The sequence below is a fragment of the Falco biarmicus genome, chromosome Z, assembly GCF_023638135.1.
Source record: "Falco biarmicus isolate bFalBia1 chromosome Z, bFalBia1.pri, whole genome shotgun sequence".
Taxonomy (NCBI): domain Eukaryota; kingdom Metazoa; phylum Chordata; class Aves; order Falconiformes; family Falconidae; genus Falco; species Falco biarmicus.
Genome location: NC_079311.1, coordinates 59,723,911 through 59,736,981, shown reverse-complemented (window position 1 = coordinate 59,736,981; position 13,071 = coordinate 59,723,911). Strand labels below are relative to the sequence as shown.

Below are 13,071 nucleotides of genomic sequence, written 5' to 3'. Positions count from 1 at the left end.
GTCATGCTCAGAGGTGATGTAAATATAGCATACACACATAAATATACACACACATAAATATATATCATGCGTATTATCAACACAAAAGACATGATATCACAGAATACATTTTATATTGTACTACTATTTACATAAATTAAAAGGAAGTAGGCTCACAGTTTATGTAACTACATTCAAGAGAGCAAAAGCAAGCAGAATTACAAGTGAGTAGTATACTGTTGTTTCCATAAACAATGTTTCCATAAACAATGTCAGTAGATGAAATGCCACTGGGGACTGACATTGTTTCCTTCTAATTTTACTGAATTTTAATATTTTTTGGTGATGGGTATAAATAAACTTGCAGAAAAACATGGTACCCAATATGATTCATGCTACCTGTGTTGGAGTTTTAATTATCTGCATTCATAATTGATACTATTAATGTAGAGATACTCAAACTGTATTTGCATCTTGTTCTTGGAATGAAACATAAACTACCAGCATTGTGTGTATGAATGACAGCTTAATCTTCCTATATAAAACTGACGTTTCTGATCCATGCTGACTTAATTCAGAAGTCACTTACTTCATGTTGCACTTACAAGCGAACAACAAACCAAGTCAGGACCACCATAAGACCTAACTGAACTCTAAATTTTCACAGCTGCTGACTTTTGGAAAACACCTATTAAAAACTGTGTGAGCCCAAATTACATTTTTTCCGCTGAAAATCTTACTGTAATTGCATTCTGCATGCACAAACAAACAGTCACTTGAACTTAAGTCACTTTGGGATTGATTTGCAAATAAAACATTAGAAAAATCTACTTCTTACACAGAGACATGGGAACCTGTAGAGAATTCACAGTATTTCTGTAGATTGAACTGGAATTAATTTATGACACCCAAGTAGTAGACATTTTCTACACGACAGTCAACTTCAAGGGCTTTTTTTCATATAGCTGTATTGCAAACAAATTTACATGCATCTATAAGCACCTGTATTAAATATAAAATCAATAACATTAAAGAAAAAGTGATAAGGGAATGAAAGTAATTTAATTTCTCATTAAGATAAAAAAATGTGCTCCTGGTCTTCCAAGTCTTGCCCAAGAAACAAAATAAAAGTTCAGGGTTTGAAAAGCCAGATCGAGATTGTGTTTCAGCTCTAGCTATCAAACATGAAATCTCACATGTGTGAGATCAAGAATGATTTTGTGAAGTTTTACGACAGTGTAAATTTGCAGCCCATAAACCTTACAAACAAGACAGCATTTTAAAAATGTAAATTTTCAATTAAACAAGCCAAAGTTGTTGTTCTGCAATATTTCTGCTAAAGGATCTTGCCCTGACTGTAATGCTGGTAGTACTAGCTACTAGAACGTTGCCAAATTCAATATGGGCACCTCAGGACATATGGGACACAAGCGAGCATCAGAATAAAGGGCAGGTACTGTATTTTGCATTAAGGAAAGCTGTCATTTAAACCACTAGTGAATGAAACATACACAGACCAAGCTTTCTGAAGGTATCAGTTACTAAAGCACTTAAATTTGTCCTTTACAAAATAACAGAAGAATGAAATAAGGGTATAGTATATCAGTTAACATACAGATGCAAAGCACATATATTCATAGCTGGGAAGAAGTGGAAAGTAACCTGATACAGTTATGTAGACCAAGCGGTTGATGTTTGCAGTTTCTTACACTTCTACATACCGTAATTTGAACTGAGATCGCACTTCCCCATGTTCTATTTGAACCAGTTCATTGTAACAAGCAGTTATGCTGCTATTCTCCATGAATTGCTGGAAGACAAATCAAGAGTGCATGAAATAGACTGGAATGGTTTTAAACTGTTATTTCTGTTCCTGCATCTAAAACTCTAACCTTATAAAGAGAGCTGGCATGAGTCCAGCACGGGGCCACGAAGGTGATTAAGCATCTCTCCTGCGAGGATAGGCTGAGAGAGTTGGGACTGCTCAGCCTGGAGAAGAGAAGGCTCAAGGGGGGATCTCATCAAGGTATACAAATATCTGAAGAGACAGTGCAAGATGCAAGAAGACACAGCCAGCCCCTCTCCAGTCGTGCCCAGTGACAGGACCAGAGGCAATGGGCACAAAGGGAAACCAGAGGCTTCCTCTGAATATCAGGAAAGAGTTTTTTTACTGTGATGGTGACTGAGCACTGGCATAGATTGCCCAGGGAGGCTGCGGAGTCTCCATTCTTGGAGATCTTCAAAAGTTGTGTGGACATGGTCCTGGGCAACCTGCTTTAGATGGCCCTGCTTGAGCAGGGAGGTTGTGCAAGATGACCTCCAGAGGTCCCTTCCAACCTCAACTATCCTGTAATTCGGTAGAATTAAAAAGCTTTAGTTGTACCTTTTGTGTTCAGTAATCATGTTTTCCCCAGGAATGATTTTCTAATTCTTAAGACAGCATGGCTATCTAAATATAAAGCAAGTATAAAAAATATCCTAAAATCTCAATGGTGAATTTTCCTGCTTGGTAGAAACAGATAATCTAAAAAACCCCAAACACAGTCTCACATAAAACAAGTACTGTCTTGATGTTTATTTTGAACATCTATCCTTAATTCAGAATGGAAATGGAAGACCTTAGAGACATAAAACGTTAATGTTAAAGAAAGAAAAAAAAATATTATATTTGACATTTCATTTGTTTTCAAGCAAATACCGCAGCTGAAGCTCAGAAGGTGAAGCAACTTTGCTCCACAAGTCATCTCACTGAGCTGTCACTGTGAATGTAGAAGTGCAGAAAAGCATATAAAGCAAGCAGCATGCTGACAACAGTTAACATTTATACACTCCAGATGGGAGAGGATGTCCTCTTTTTGTTAGGCAAAGGTAGTAAGCTGAAATGTCTTGTGCTTGATCCTGCTGAAATCATTTTATGTTGATAGAAAAGTAGTAAATTCTCTGATTTCAATTTAAGTTTACTGCTCATTAGTAAACTTGCTATGAAGAGCTGAATCATCTTTTAGAAATACATGTTTTCTAGTTTTTAAAAACTAGACTATCGTTTTCACAGAAAACACCCAGTGTTGTCACTAGTTCTCACAGCACAGCTGCATACAGAGTCAAGAGGCAGCACTCAAACCTCCAAGGAACAAAGAATGGCTTTTTAAGAAATCTGCGCTTCTCTCCTGTATGAAAAATTGTGTTTTGGGGACAAATGGCTTAATCCCAAGCTGCCAGTAAAATGTAAAAAAGTGAAATTTGAAATAAATGCAGACATAGGTCTGCTTCACTCCTTGATGTTAAGATCTTAAAATATTTCTATAATATTTCTGTAACTCTCACTTCACTCACTAAGTGAATGTATGGGAAATCAAAAGGCACAATATCAAACTGGCAGAAGCAAAGGTACAAATGATGATGCTTTTGGATAACAAACTGCCTGCAAACAAACTTGCCTTTTACAGCACTGTAGATTTAGATTTTCAGTTTTAAGAGTGCTCTTTTAAATATTCAAATATGCTAGTGTTAAATTTAAAATAATATAAAAGCAAATCTACCAATAATATACAATTTAACAATGATGGCTACCTATTTCACAAACTAAATTTACTACAGCACACTAAAACTCTTTATAGACTGAATTTTAAAGTAGTGCTGTTTACTGACAAAATTTAACCACTGCTGTTTACTGACAAAAATCAACCACTATATTGGCACAAATCTTTGGCTAAGAACCAAGAATTGCAGCTTTTTGAAATGCTAAACCTGCTCTGTTTAACTGTTGTATTCTGCAGATGCACAGAATCTCTTTAAGTTTTTAGTACTAACACTATTCATTCACTGGCTCACTCAAAGCTGAGAAATCAACTGGGACCTGAAAAAAGCAGAAAATATTTCCTTTTTCTAATCTGTGCATCTAAATGAGGCACAAGATGATGATGATCTATTAACTCTCAAACATTAGAAGGCAGACAACAATACTTTCTTTTAAAAAAGTTCAGTATTTATACAGTACATTATACAGTACATTTTGATTTAACTAACATATACTCTCAAATTACATTTTACGTCATTATAATAGGATTCTACTGTCATCCTATACAGAACTTGCCACAAGCCACAAGAGTCATCCGCTAGTAGGGATGCATCATTCTTCTTGCTTAGCAAGTAGTACTAGGTTTAATATTAAAGATTTATTTTATTGCAAACCAGAAATTTTTAATAGTAACTGGTCAATGAAAATCAACATTTATTTAGGAAAAGAAGTGAAGTTCAAAATACAAGACAAGACTGTAATTGAATAACTGCAAACATTAAGGTCCCCTATTTGCTAATTTAAATCATACTTAAAAATCAGTCATGAAGCCAAATAACTTATTTAAATTAGTCCATCCTAAGTAGGGCATCAGTATTAGATTTATGAGGCTGAGGGGGAAAAACAAAAAATCAGCATAATAAATGTACTGCATTAACAATACCATTAATACATAAACACAAAAGCTCTTAATGATATAGGGGAAAAAAGAGAGGATGTAACTTTCTTGAGGAGGCACAATAAGAAACAGAAATAACTCAGCATCAAGAAAAATGCCAAAGGAATGTATAAAATTAACAGAAAAGACTCACAAAATCTTGTAAGATCTTTTAGTGATCATAGTGATCCAGATCTGGATAGTGATCAATCATCACTGATTTCATTAGAAGAAATTAAATACATTTTATAGGTACACATAAACATAGAGAGATAGTACTCTAACATAAGGTAACATGAAGGTAACAGAACGTTTTAAAGCTGAATAATCAGCTCTTCACTGCAAGAAAAAAAATGTATGTTTATTTGCAAGAGTATCCCCCCAAAAAGCTTAAAGGAGTTCTTTGGAATCTTTAGATCCAAGCCTGGTGTAGAAAGTCTGGGTTTGTCTACAACACTCTACAAAAAGGTGACAGACAACTGGCTAGAAGCTCAGACTCTTTACTAAGTAAGTTGGAGATACATTTAAAAATCAGCCACCACCAGACAAGAGTGATTGCATTCAGTGTTTTGCCAAGGTAAGCAGAGGAAGATGATGAGCAAAAATAGGACAACTGCAGAGATGATGAATAGGGATAACATAAAATAAAGCTACCAGAACAGGTGGACTTTAAAAATACAAAGAATGAAGAAAAACTCAAAATTTTAGCAGATAAGATTTTACTGCTGAGGAAGAGATTCCCTGCAAATACTATTTCTCTATTTGAAGAAGGGTATTTTTAAATCAGGGGCGGGGGGAGGGGGGGAACATGGGCACAGAGGGGAAGGAGATTGTCATTGGATATAGTACCTACTGATGCCCATCCAAGCATAAATAATTCTGACATCAGATGTGTTTTAAAAGCTTAAAAATAATTCCAAAAAGGAATTACTATATCATGCAAACTCTCTGATAAATTTGGGACAGCTAGAGGCAATGGTTGGAACAGCTGTCAGGTGCAAAAAGGTTTTACTTGCCTAGGCAGCGTGCCACTGAGATGTGTCTCAGAGCTGCACAGTGTCTCCTCTGGCGCTCCTCAGTGCTACACTTACAGTTACAATCTGGACCGCAAAACATATTGCACTGCATTGTTTTTAGATGAAACACCAGCCTTGAGGAGAAATAAAGATTTCTTTGAAAAATATTAAGTCAGAGAGAGAGAAAGAGAGAGAGAGATATGAAAGAGAGAAGGGGAAGGAGAAAACTAGACTCAGAAAGCACTAACGTTCTTGGGCTGACCTTCCTCTTAGCTTCAACTGTTCTGACTTTTGGAGCATCTAAATGCCTCAGCAATGTTTTTGCCTTTAATACTTTTGCTCCCACAGTACCCTTGCAGAGGAGGCACGATCTATTACCTCTTCTTTGAGATGATGTGCAAGCTGTGACTCGGGTGCACATTCTGCTTTGTAAAGAAACTCAAGCTAAATATGAGTTCGCTCAGACACCGAACTCAGTAGGGTGAGCAACTGAACCTAGATTTTTAGAGCCAAGAACTCCTGCCTTTCTGCTCTCTCCTGCAAAGCTGTTTTGAGAAATACTATGAACAAGTATCTTATATTCCCTTCTGCTGCCTGTACAGGAGAGACTCTAATGCTGTCCTGTGAAGAACGAGTGCAAGTCAACACAACAGACCTCAGGAAAAAAAGAATAAAATTATTTTTCACATCAGGAGGAGCCGGACTAGGATTGTAGTCCCTTTAGAAGAGGAATCCCAGCAGTCTGAGGCACACAGAGATGTCCCAGTGACTAACCAGCATGCCGTGATATGTAGCACGTTAATCAGGTCTCCCATCACTGTTTTTTTAATGCAGTCATAAACAAAAGCCACCCACCACCCACCCAGACCACAAGAAGTTAATCTCAGTATTTCTGCTTGTTCTGGAAGGATTATCTAGATCACAGATTCTCTTATTTCATACACTTCTTGGATACACTGTCGAAAAGAAAAGAATACCTGATCAACTGCCACAGGTTTCTCATCAGTTTTTGACAGAAGCAAATTTATAGTTTTCAATTTGAGGAAGTAGAAGTGTCTGTAATTTACAAAGTAGTCATGGTTACTACATCAAATATGTAATTTATACATACCCTATCAAAGCCTGCATTAAGAAGGGGAAGAACAGAAATCTCTTCTTGGTCAGCAGATCTACAAAACAAAATCATAGAATCATATAATCGTTTAATTGGACAGGACTCTTAAGATCATTAGTCCAACTGTTACCCTAGCACTGCCAAGTCCACCACTAAACCATGTCCTGAAGCACCACATCTATGTGTCTTTTAAATAACTCCAGGGATGGTGACTCAACCACGTCCCTGGACAGCCTCTTCCAATCCTTGACAACCCTTTTTGGTCAAGGAATTTTTCCTAATATCCAATCTAAACCTCCCCTGGTGCAACTTGAGGCCGTTTCTTCTTGTCCTGTGGCTTGTTACTTGGGAGAAGAGACCAACTCCTGCCTGCCTACAACCTCCTTTCAGGCAGGTGTGCTCCAGACCCTTCCCCAGCCCCGTTGCCCTTCCCTGGACACGCTGCAGCCCCTCTACATCCCGCCTGCAGTGAGGGGCCCAAACCTGAACACAGGGTTCGAGGTGCAGCCTCACCAGTGCCCAGTGCAGGGGGACAGTCCCTTCCCTTGCCCTGCTGGCCACACTGCTCCTGACACAAGCCAGGGTGCTGCTGGCCTCCTTGGCCACCTGGGCACACTGCTGGCTCATGCCCAGCCGGCTGCCGACCAGCACCCCCAGGCCCTTTCCCACCAGGCCCTTTCCAGCCGCTCTGCCCCAGCCTGTAGCGCTGTGTGGGGCTGGTGTGACCCAGGTGCAGGACCCGGCACGGAGCCTTCTTGAACCTCATCCAGCTGGCCTCGGCCCATCGGTGCGGCATGTCCAGACCCCTCTGCAGAGCCTCCTGCCCTCCTGCAGATCAGCGCTGCTGCCCAGCTTGGTGTCATCTGCAAGCTTACTGAGGGTGCACTCGATCCCCTTGTCCAGATCATTGAGAAAGATATCAAATAGAACTGCTATGTTGTATGGTCACATAACGTTCAAGAACAAGAATTGATACCAAGAGATGGTATCAATTGGACGTACTTACCTAACCATAATGAATGCAGTGAGAACATTCTTTCATAAAATACATATATAACCCCACACTATTGCAAAAGCTGATGCCATAGTCTTCTTTTATAGCTGTTTGCAGCTATTACTACAGTCTGATAGTTAGTCCTACAGCAAACCTGACAGATACTCTACAGAAGTCCTGTGTTTGTTCACAGACACACAAGGGCACCACAAAAAGAGCACAAAGAAGATAAATGACATGCTGTGATATCCTATAAGAAGAATCTAAAAAACTGTTATTAAGTAAAATGTGAAAAAAATTGTAGTCTTGCTCAGCAGCAAACTTAGTCTGTTTTTAATCTTGGCAGAAATAGTTCTCCTGCCACTCTATTTCCTAGTATTTTAATTAAGCTAGGAAATGAATAAAATTAGAATTGATTCAATACTGTGCAGGAGTTTTAACAAAGACAGGAAAGGTCTCTTTTTTTGAAGGTATCTGATAAAAATATATTTAAGCCAGTAAGAATTCTGCCTGAATACATGGGATATGAATTACTGAATGAGGATTTCATGACAACATTCTGGCAAGTTTAGTAGCAGAATGATTGAATTTTACTCCATTACCCAGTTCCCTAATAACCACAGTGTGTTATTTGATCCAGTTATCTCCTTCAGAAAATAATACACAGCTTTCTGGGTTTTTTTCTTTAGAAACCAAGACACAGAATTCTAATTTTTCTTAGTATAGAAGTCATTACATTAGAATCCTCTGAAGGTGATAGGTGTAGTATCAAATACTTAAATAGGCCACATAAAACATCACTAACATAGTTCAAGTAAAAGAGTATTAAACTTATTCTGTAAGGCTTGCTAGTAAGATACTTTATTATTAGATAACAATTATACATAACTTTCTTACAAAGTAAAATAAAAATCTTTCACAAAACAGTAATACTCACGTGCGTGGTACAACAGCAAGTATTACAGTGTGCTCTGATGGTTTTGTGGCACGAATAGACCTGAGGAAACAAAAATTTCTTAGTTACAGCACATCCTTTCTCAGTGTTAATCTGAGTATGTTCACAGAAAGTATAAATGAAAACCAGAACTAGAGGCTAGAAACTAGGATATCACACTGCCAAACCCTACCTATCCTCACTTAGATGATCCATATCCATTTTGCTACCAGATTCCTCGGATTTTGCTCAGCACAATGAAGAGGAGGCAAGAGCTCCAAAAACACAGAGCATGAACCAGCAGCTCTTCAAATCCACTCTTATAGCCTAGAAAAGGTTTGTGCTTGGTTTTTGGTTTACTTGGCTTATTTGGACAGACTGCCCTGAGTGCATGGGCTCAGAAAGGTCAGTCTATACAATGCCTTTTCAGTACCCGTTAGCAAATTTAAACAAGAATCTCCACAACGTTCTCCCATATTTACCATGATCCTTCTAGATACCGTAGAATTTTCTTTAGAGGCTGGGAAGTGCTTTTGGGGCATGCAAGCAAGAAAAGATGGTATAGCAAATGTGTATGACAGACTATCATTTATGAAATACTGAATAATCAAAATGTTACCACTTTACCTATTATTGAGAAACTGAAAAAAATACAACCAGCTATCAGAAGAACACTCCATTAAGCTTTTACTGGCTAAAGATAACTTTTTTCAACCATGTCACACTGTCCTGAACAAACAGTTTTTATATTTATTTCCTGGTCTTTTAAAAGAACTTCCATCAGCACAAGTATCTGAGCTTTAAAATGCTTCTTGTCATAAACATGGCAAATTTCAGCTCACGATGGACTGAGAAGCACGGTGTGATGTATGGTACAATATGTACACTTCAGCTGAAACAGCATATTTTAGCAAAGAATTCCAATACTAAGTGCTTGCCACCTTAGAGCTGCTAAGACAGAGTCAGGTGGACCAGAAAACTGATGTGAACTTCTGTGAAGAGCTGGCGGTGCCTGACCCGGTGGACAAAGACATTCCCTTGAAGCCCTGCAGCTTCAGATTTTGCTGCAGCAGTAACCCAGGAAAGAAACAGGCACAGACAGTAGGGAATAATTTCACAACAGCTCTGGCTTACAGTCTGATAGAAACCCACAACCTAAAGAGACAATTCTACAATTCAGCTTTGCCAAAAGTGTATTTTTCATATTGTTCTTTTCTTACAGCTGTACACAAACCTCCTGGCCCCAATCTCCAAACTTCCATGTTACTACAGTTTTCAGTTTGCACTTGTTTTCTTTTTCTTTTTGGTTGTTGTTGTTTGGTTGGTTGGTTTTTGTTTGTTTGTTTGTTTGTTTTTAAATCAGAAGGTTTGGTTTTGTACAATATATTCTGAAGTGCAAGAGAAGTATAAGGTTTAGGTTACCTGCAGATACCTTCTGCATCAAAATATCTGGAGTTCCTGTGATCTATAACAATTATTTCCTGGTGCTTATCAAGAAAACATTCAAGCGCTGACTCTGGAGTCCGGGCAATATTGCACCTGTACCCAGCTCTGTCACAAGCCCACCAGAAACCATCACTTTGGTTGTCTTCTTTTGCAAAGATCAGCAAAACCTGCAAAACATGCAGAACAGCAGCACCACATTAAACATACAGAATAGTTCTCTGCATGGTGCAAACCTTAAATGCTTCTGCTATATGAAAGCTGAATCTACTTCTAAAGTGGGAAGACTGAACTACAGACTAAACCAGCTGATGCAGCAGCACAACTTTCTTAACAGGTAGAGTGATTATCAATAGATAATCAATAGTTAACTGCATAGGACTGATACTTAGGACAAAACCAGCTGCCAGACGATGAGTCTCTTCTAACTCATGTTCAAATTCAATCAGCAGCCACACAGTGTGGGTGGGTAGGTGTTCAAACATCATTGCCAGTCTCATCAGGCCATCCCTGCTACACACACTTTCAAGTGTAACAAACTGTCTGAAATGTAACTGCCTAATTATTGCTCTTCAGGGACAAACTGTTAACACAGTTTTGTTCATTATTTCTCCTTTCATGTACAGCAAAATGGAGCTAACCCATAATCTTTCAAAACTGAAAGCAACAGACAAGCAGGTATGGACAGGGCCAGGCAGGGGGAAAAAACCCCTGATTCAAATACCACAATTTTTACCCAATAAATTGTCCCTAATGATGTAAATATATGAGGTAGTTTTAACAACTTCAGATGAGGACTTAAGGAACTGCTCACACAAGATGAGGTAGGATGCAGTCTGTTTGCTAACTGAAACTCAATATAGGCTGAAAACAGCTGTATTTGTGCACTTCTTGTGTGAAAGAGAGTTTTTAGGAAAGAACACATTTTTCATCATTGCCCTGTAACACATAGGCTATCAGTGTACAAATCATACAGCCAGGAACACAAATCACGCAGACAATCCTTTCACAATTTGCACATATTTACCATAGCAACTGATCACTAACCATGCCAACCCTGCGTGGCAGAGGAAGAAAAAGGTTAATTCAGTGCAAACATGCCGTGAAAAAGAAAGGCCTCAAAAAGTCAAATATTTATCCGCAGCTATTCAAGTTGCACAGGGCAGCCGCCAGAGAACAGTCTATGTATAAATCCTGTTGGTTTCACAAACAGAAGCCACCCCCTGACTTCACCAAAACAACCTGTCTGAGCAAAATATGCAACATTTTTCCTCAAATGCCCGTAAGAAAGGGTCAACAACCTTTCATCTGTGCTGCTCTATGCAGCTGTGGTGTCACCACGTGAAATTCAGCATCGTTAGTCTAGAAGCTAGAAAAGGTGACCATAACTTTTCTCTTATCTCGACCTGTCTGGATTGTTGAATTCTATACAACAAACAAATCAATTAGTATTACTGTGGCTGGACAACCAGTCAAAGTTTCATTAAACGGTGGAAGAAAATTATATGCTCAGAATTTCCTTAAATATTAAGAAGTAGCTTAAGAAGTTCCAGTTTATTAAAAAGAGTATATTAATTTGCAGTTAACAATAAGCAGATTTGGGTTACTGACGTTTAACCTCCAAGGTAACTGTTGTCACTCTACCTAACCCCTGATTATTTTCCAGCCGTTGAAGTGTTGGAAAACAGTGACATGGTTGAGCTGCAGACTTTGTCTGCAGGTACTCAGGTAAAGTCCCTACTCTGATACAATCTTGTGTTCGATTTCAACTGCTATTAGTTTTATTTTGTTCCTAGTTTGATTGGTACAATATGGTTTAGAAAATGGTTTGGGGGGGGGGGGGGGGGGCACATTTTATATCTTACCTCTCTCAACACTCCCAGTTTGGAAATAAAGGATTGCAAAATGTAATCATTTACCAACTGTAAAACAGTGGAGCTTAATTAAACCACCCAATCTCCCACTGGTAGCTAATTACCAGTGTGTGGATCCTTCTGAGAATATTAACTTTAAAAGGTTTTTTAAGCATTACTACCATGTTTTCTCATTAACTTTTGTATGAAGCTTCCTATAAGCCGTCAAAACATAATGTAACTAGAAGTATATTGCAAGATACGCTCTCAAAGTCAAGATAAAAATATAAGACTTTACGTAAACAACACTGTGAAGGAAAAGCTTGAATTCAATCTGTGTTTCTTGGCAAAAAATCCCATGTAGCTATTTTTTGGTGTATAATTTGTCAGTGTAACCATAAAAAGATCATTTTACTGCTTGCTACCCTAGTTTAGGAGCACAGTGGACTTCTGAGGAGACACATTTTTTGGTGGTGTATTGGAATTTTTAACATGTTTATAAGTATTGGTTTCACACAACTATTGCATGTCTTGCTTCCAGTTTATCATACAAATACAGAAAACAGTCATAAATTTGTTTTAAAGAGCTCAAAATAAAACAAGAGATACCAGCTAAGTACAGACACATAGGATACCACAATGAAACTCAAAAAATTACAAAAAGCAACTTAAGAAGTAAAAATAAAGGTATTTAATTATTTATATGTTACTGTACCCCAGCAAGAGAGTTTTAAGGTGGAAAACACATAGTGGCTCTGAATTAAGTTAGGGAAGAGCTCTTGTTACATGGAAAATTGGCATGGTCGAGCAGTAAAATGCTGTGCATCATCATGCTTCATTTGCAGCTCAACAGGGAAGATTAACATCATCAGAACAGAAATGGAGTTTGATGTCAATGCTGTGAAAGAAGTGATGGCCAATGAACGTCCTAAGAGGTGAGAAAATGCAGTATTTGGATGGAGGACACATCCAAACCCTTATTGGCCCTGGTAAAGGATGAGGCAGCTTTTCTATGTGCACTAAACATTTAGAAAAACCACCTTTCTCCTGTGTCCTCTGGAGAAAGCACATTTACATGTACATCTATCATGGTCATTTCTAAAGTCTCAGAATGAAACCATGCCTATCTGCAAGCCTCTGGACAAAATCAGGGCAGACATGCAAGCTGCATGTGGGGGTGTTTAGAGGGTTGGAGCTGGTAGGTTTGCTTTGGATCCTTCCCCTTGTCCCTTCAGGCCAGCAGCACCTGGGTCACAGTCTAGTACAAAACAAACCAGATTTGTT

The 13,071-nt window shown here is 38.4% G+C and overlaps 1 protein-coding gene across 1 annotated transcript in view; it reads right to left on the bottom strand.

Annotated features, from left to right (window-relative positions):
• Nucleotides 1–13,071, bottom strand: part of PDE8B (phosphodiesterase 8B) — a 79,562-nt gene that overhangs the window by 28,095 nt on the left and 38,396 nt on the right. The window contains exons 6-9 of the mRNA XM_056323816.1: nucleotides 9,914–10,104; nucleotides 8,495–8,554; nucleotides 6,561–6,618; nucleotides 1,701–1,789 (exon numbers count right to left, since the gene is read on the bottom strand). Of these exons, the coding sequence (XP_056179791.1) occupies nucleotides 1,701–1,789; nucleotides 6,561–6,618; nucleotides 8,495–8,554; nucleotides 9,914–10,104 (398 nt within the window). The remainder of the gene's footprint in view (nucleotides 1–1,700; nucleotides 1,790–6,560; nucleotides 6,619–8,494; nucleotides 8,555–9,913; nucleotides 10,105–13,071) is intronic.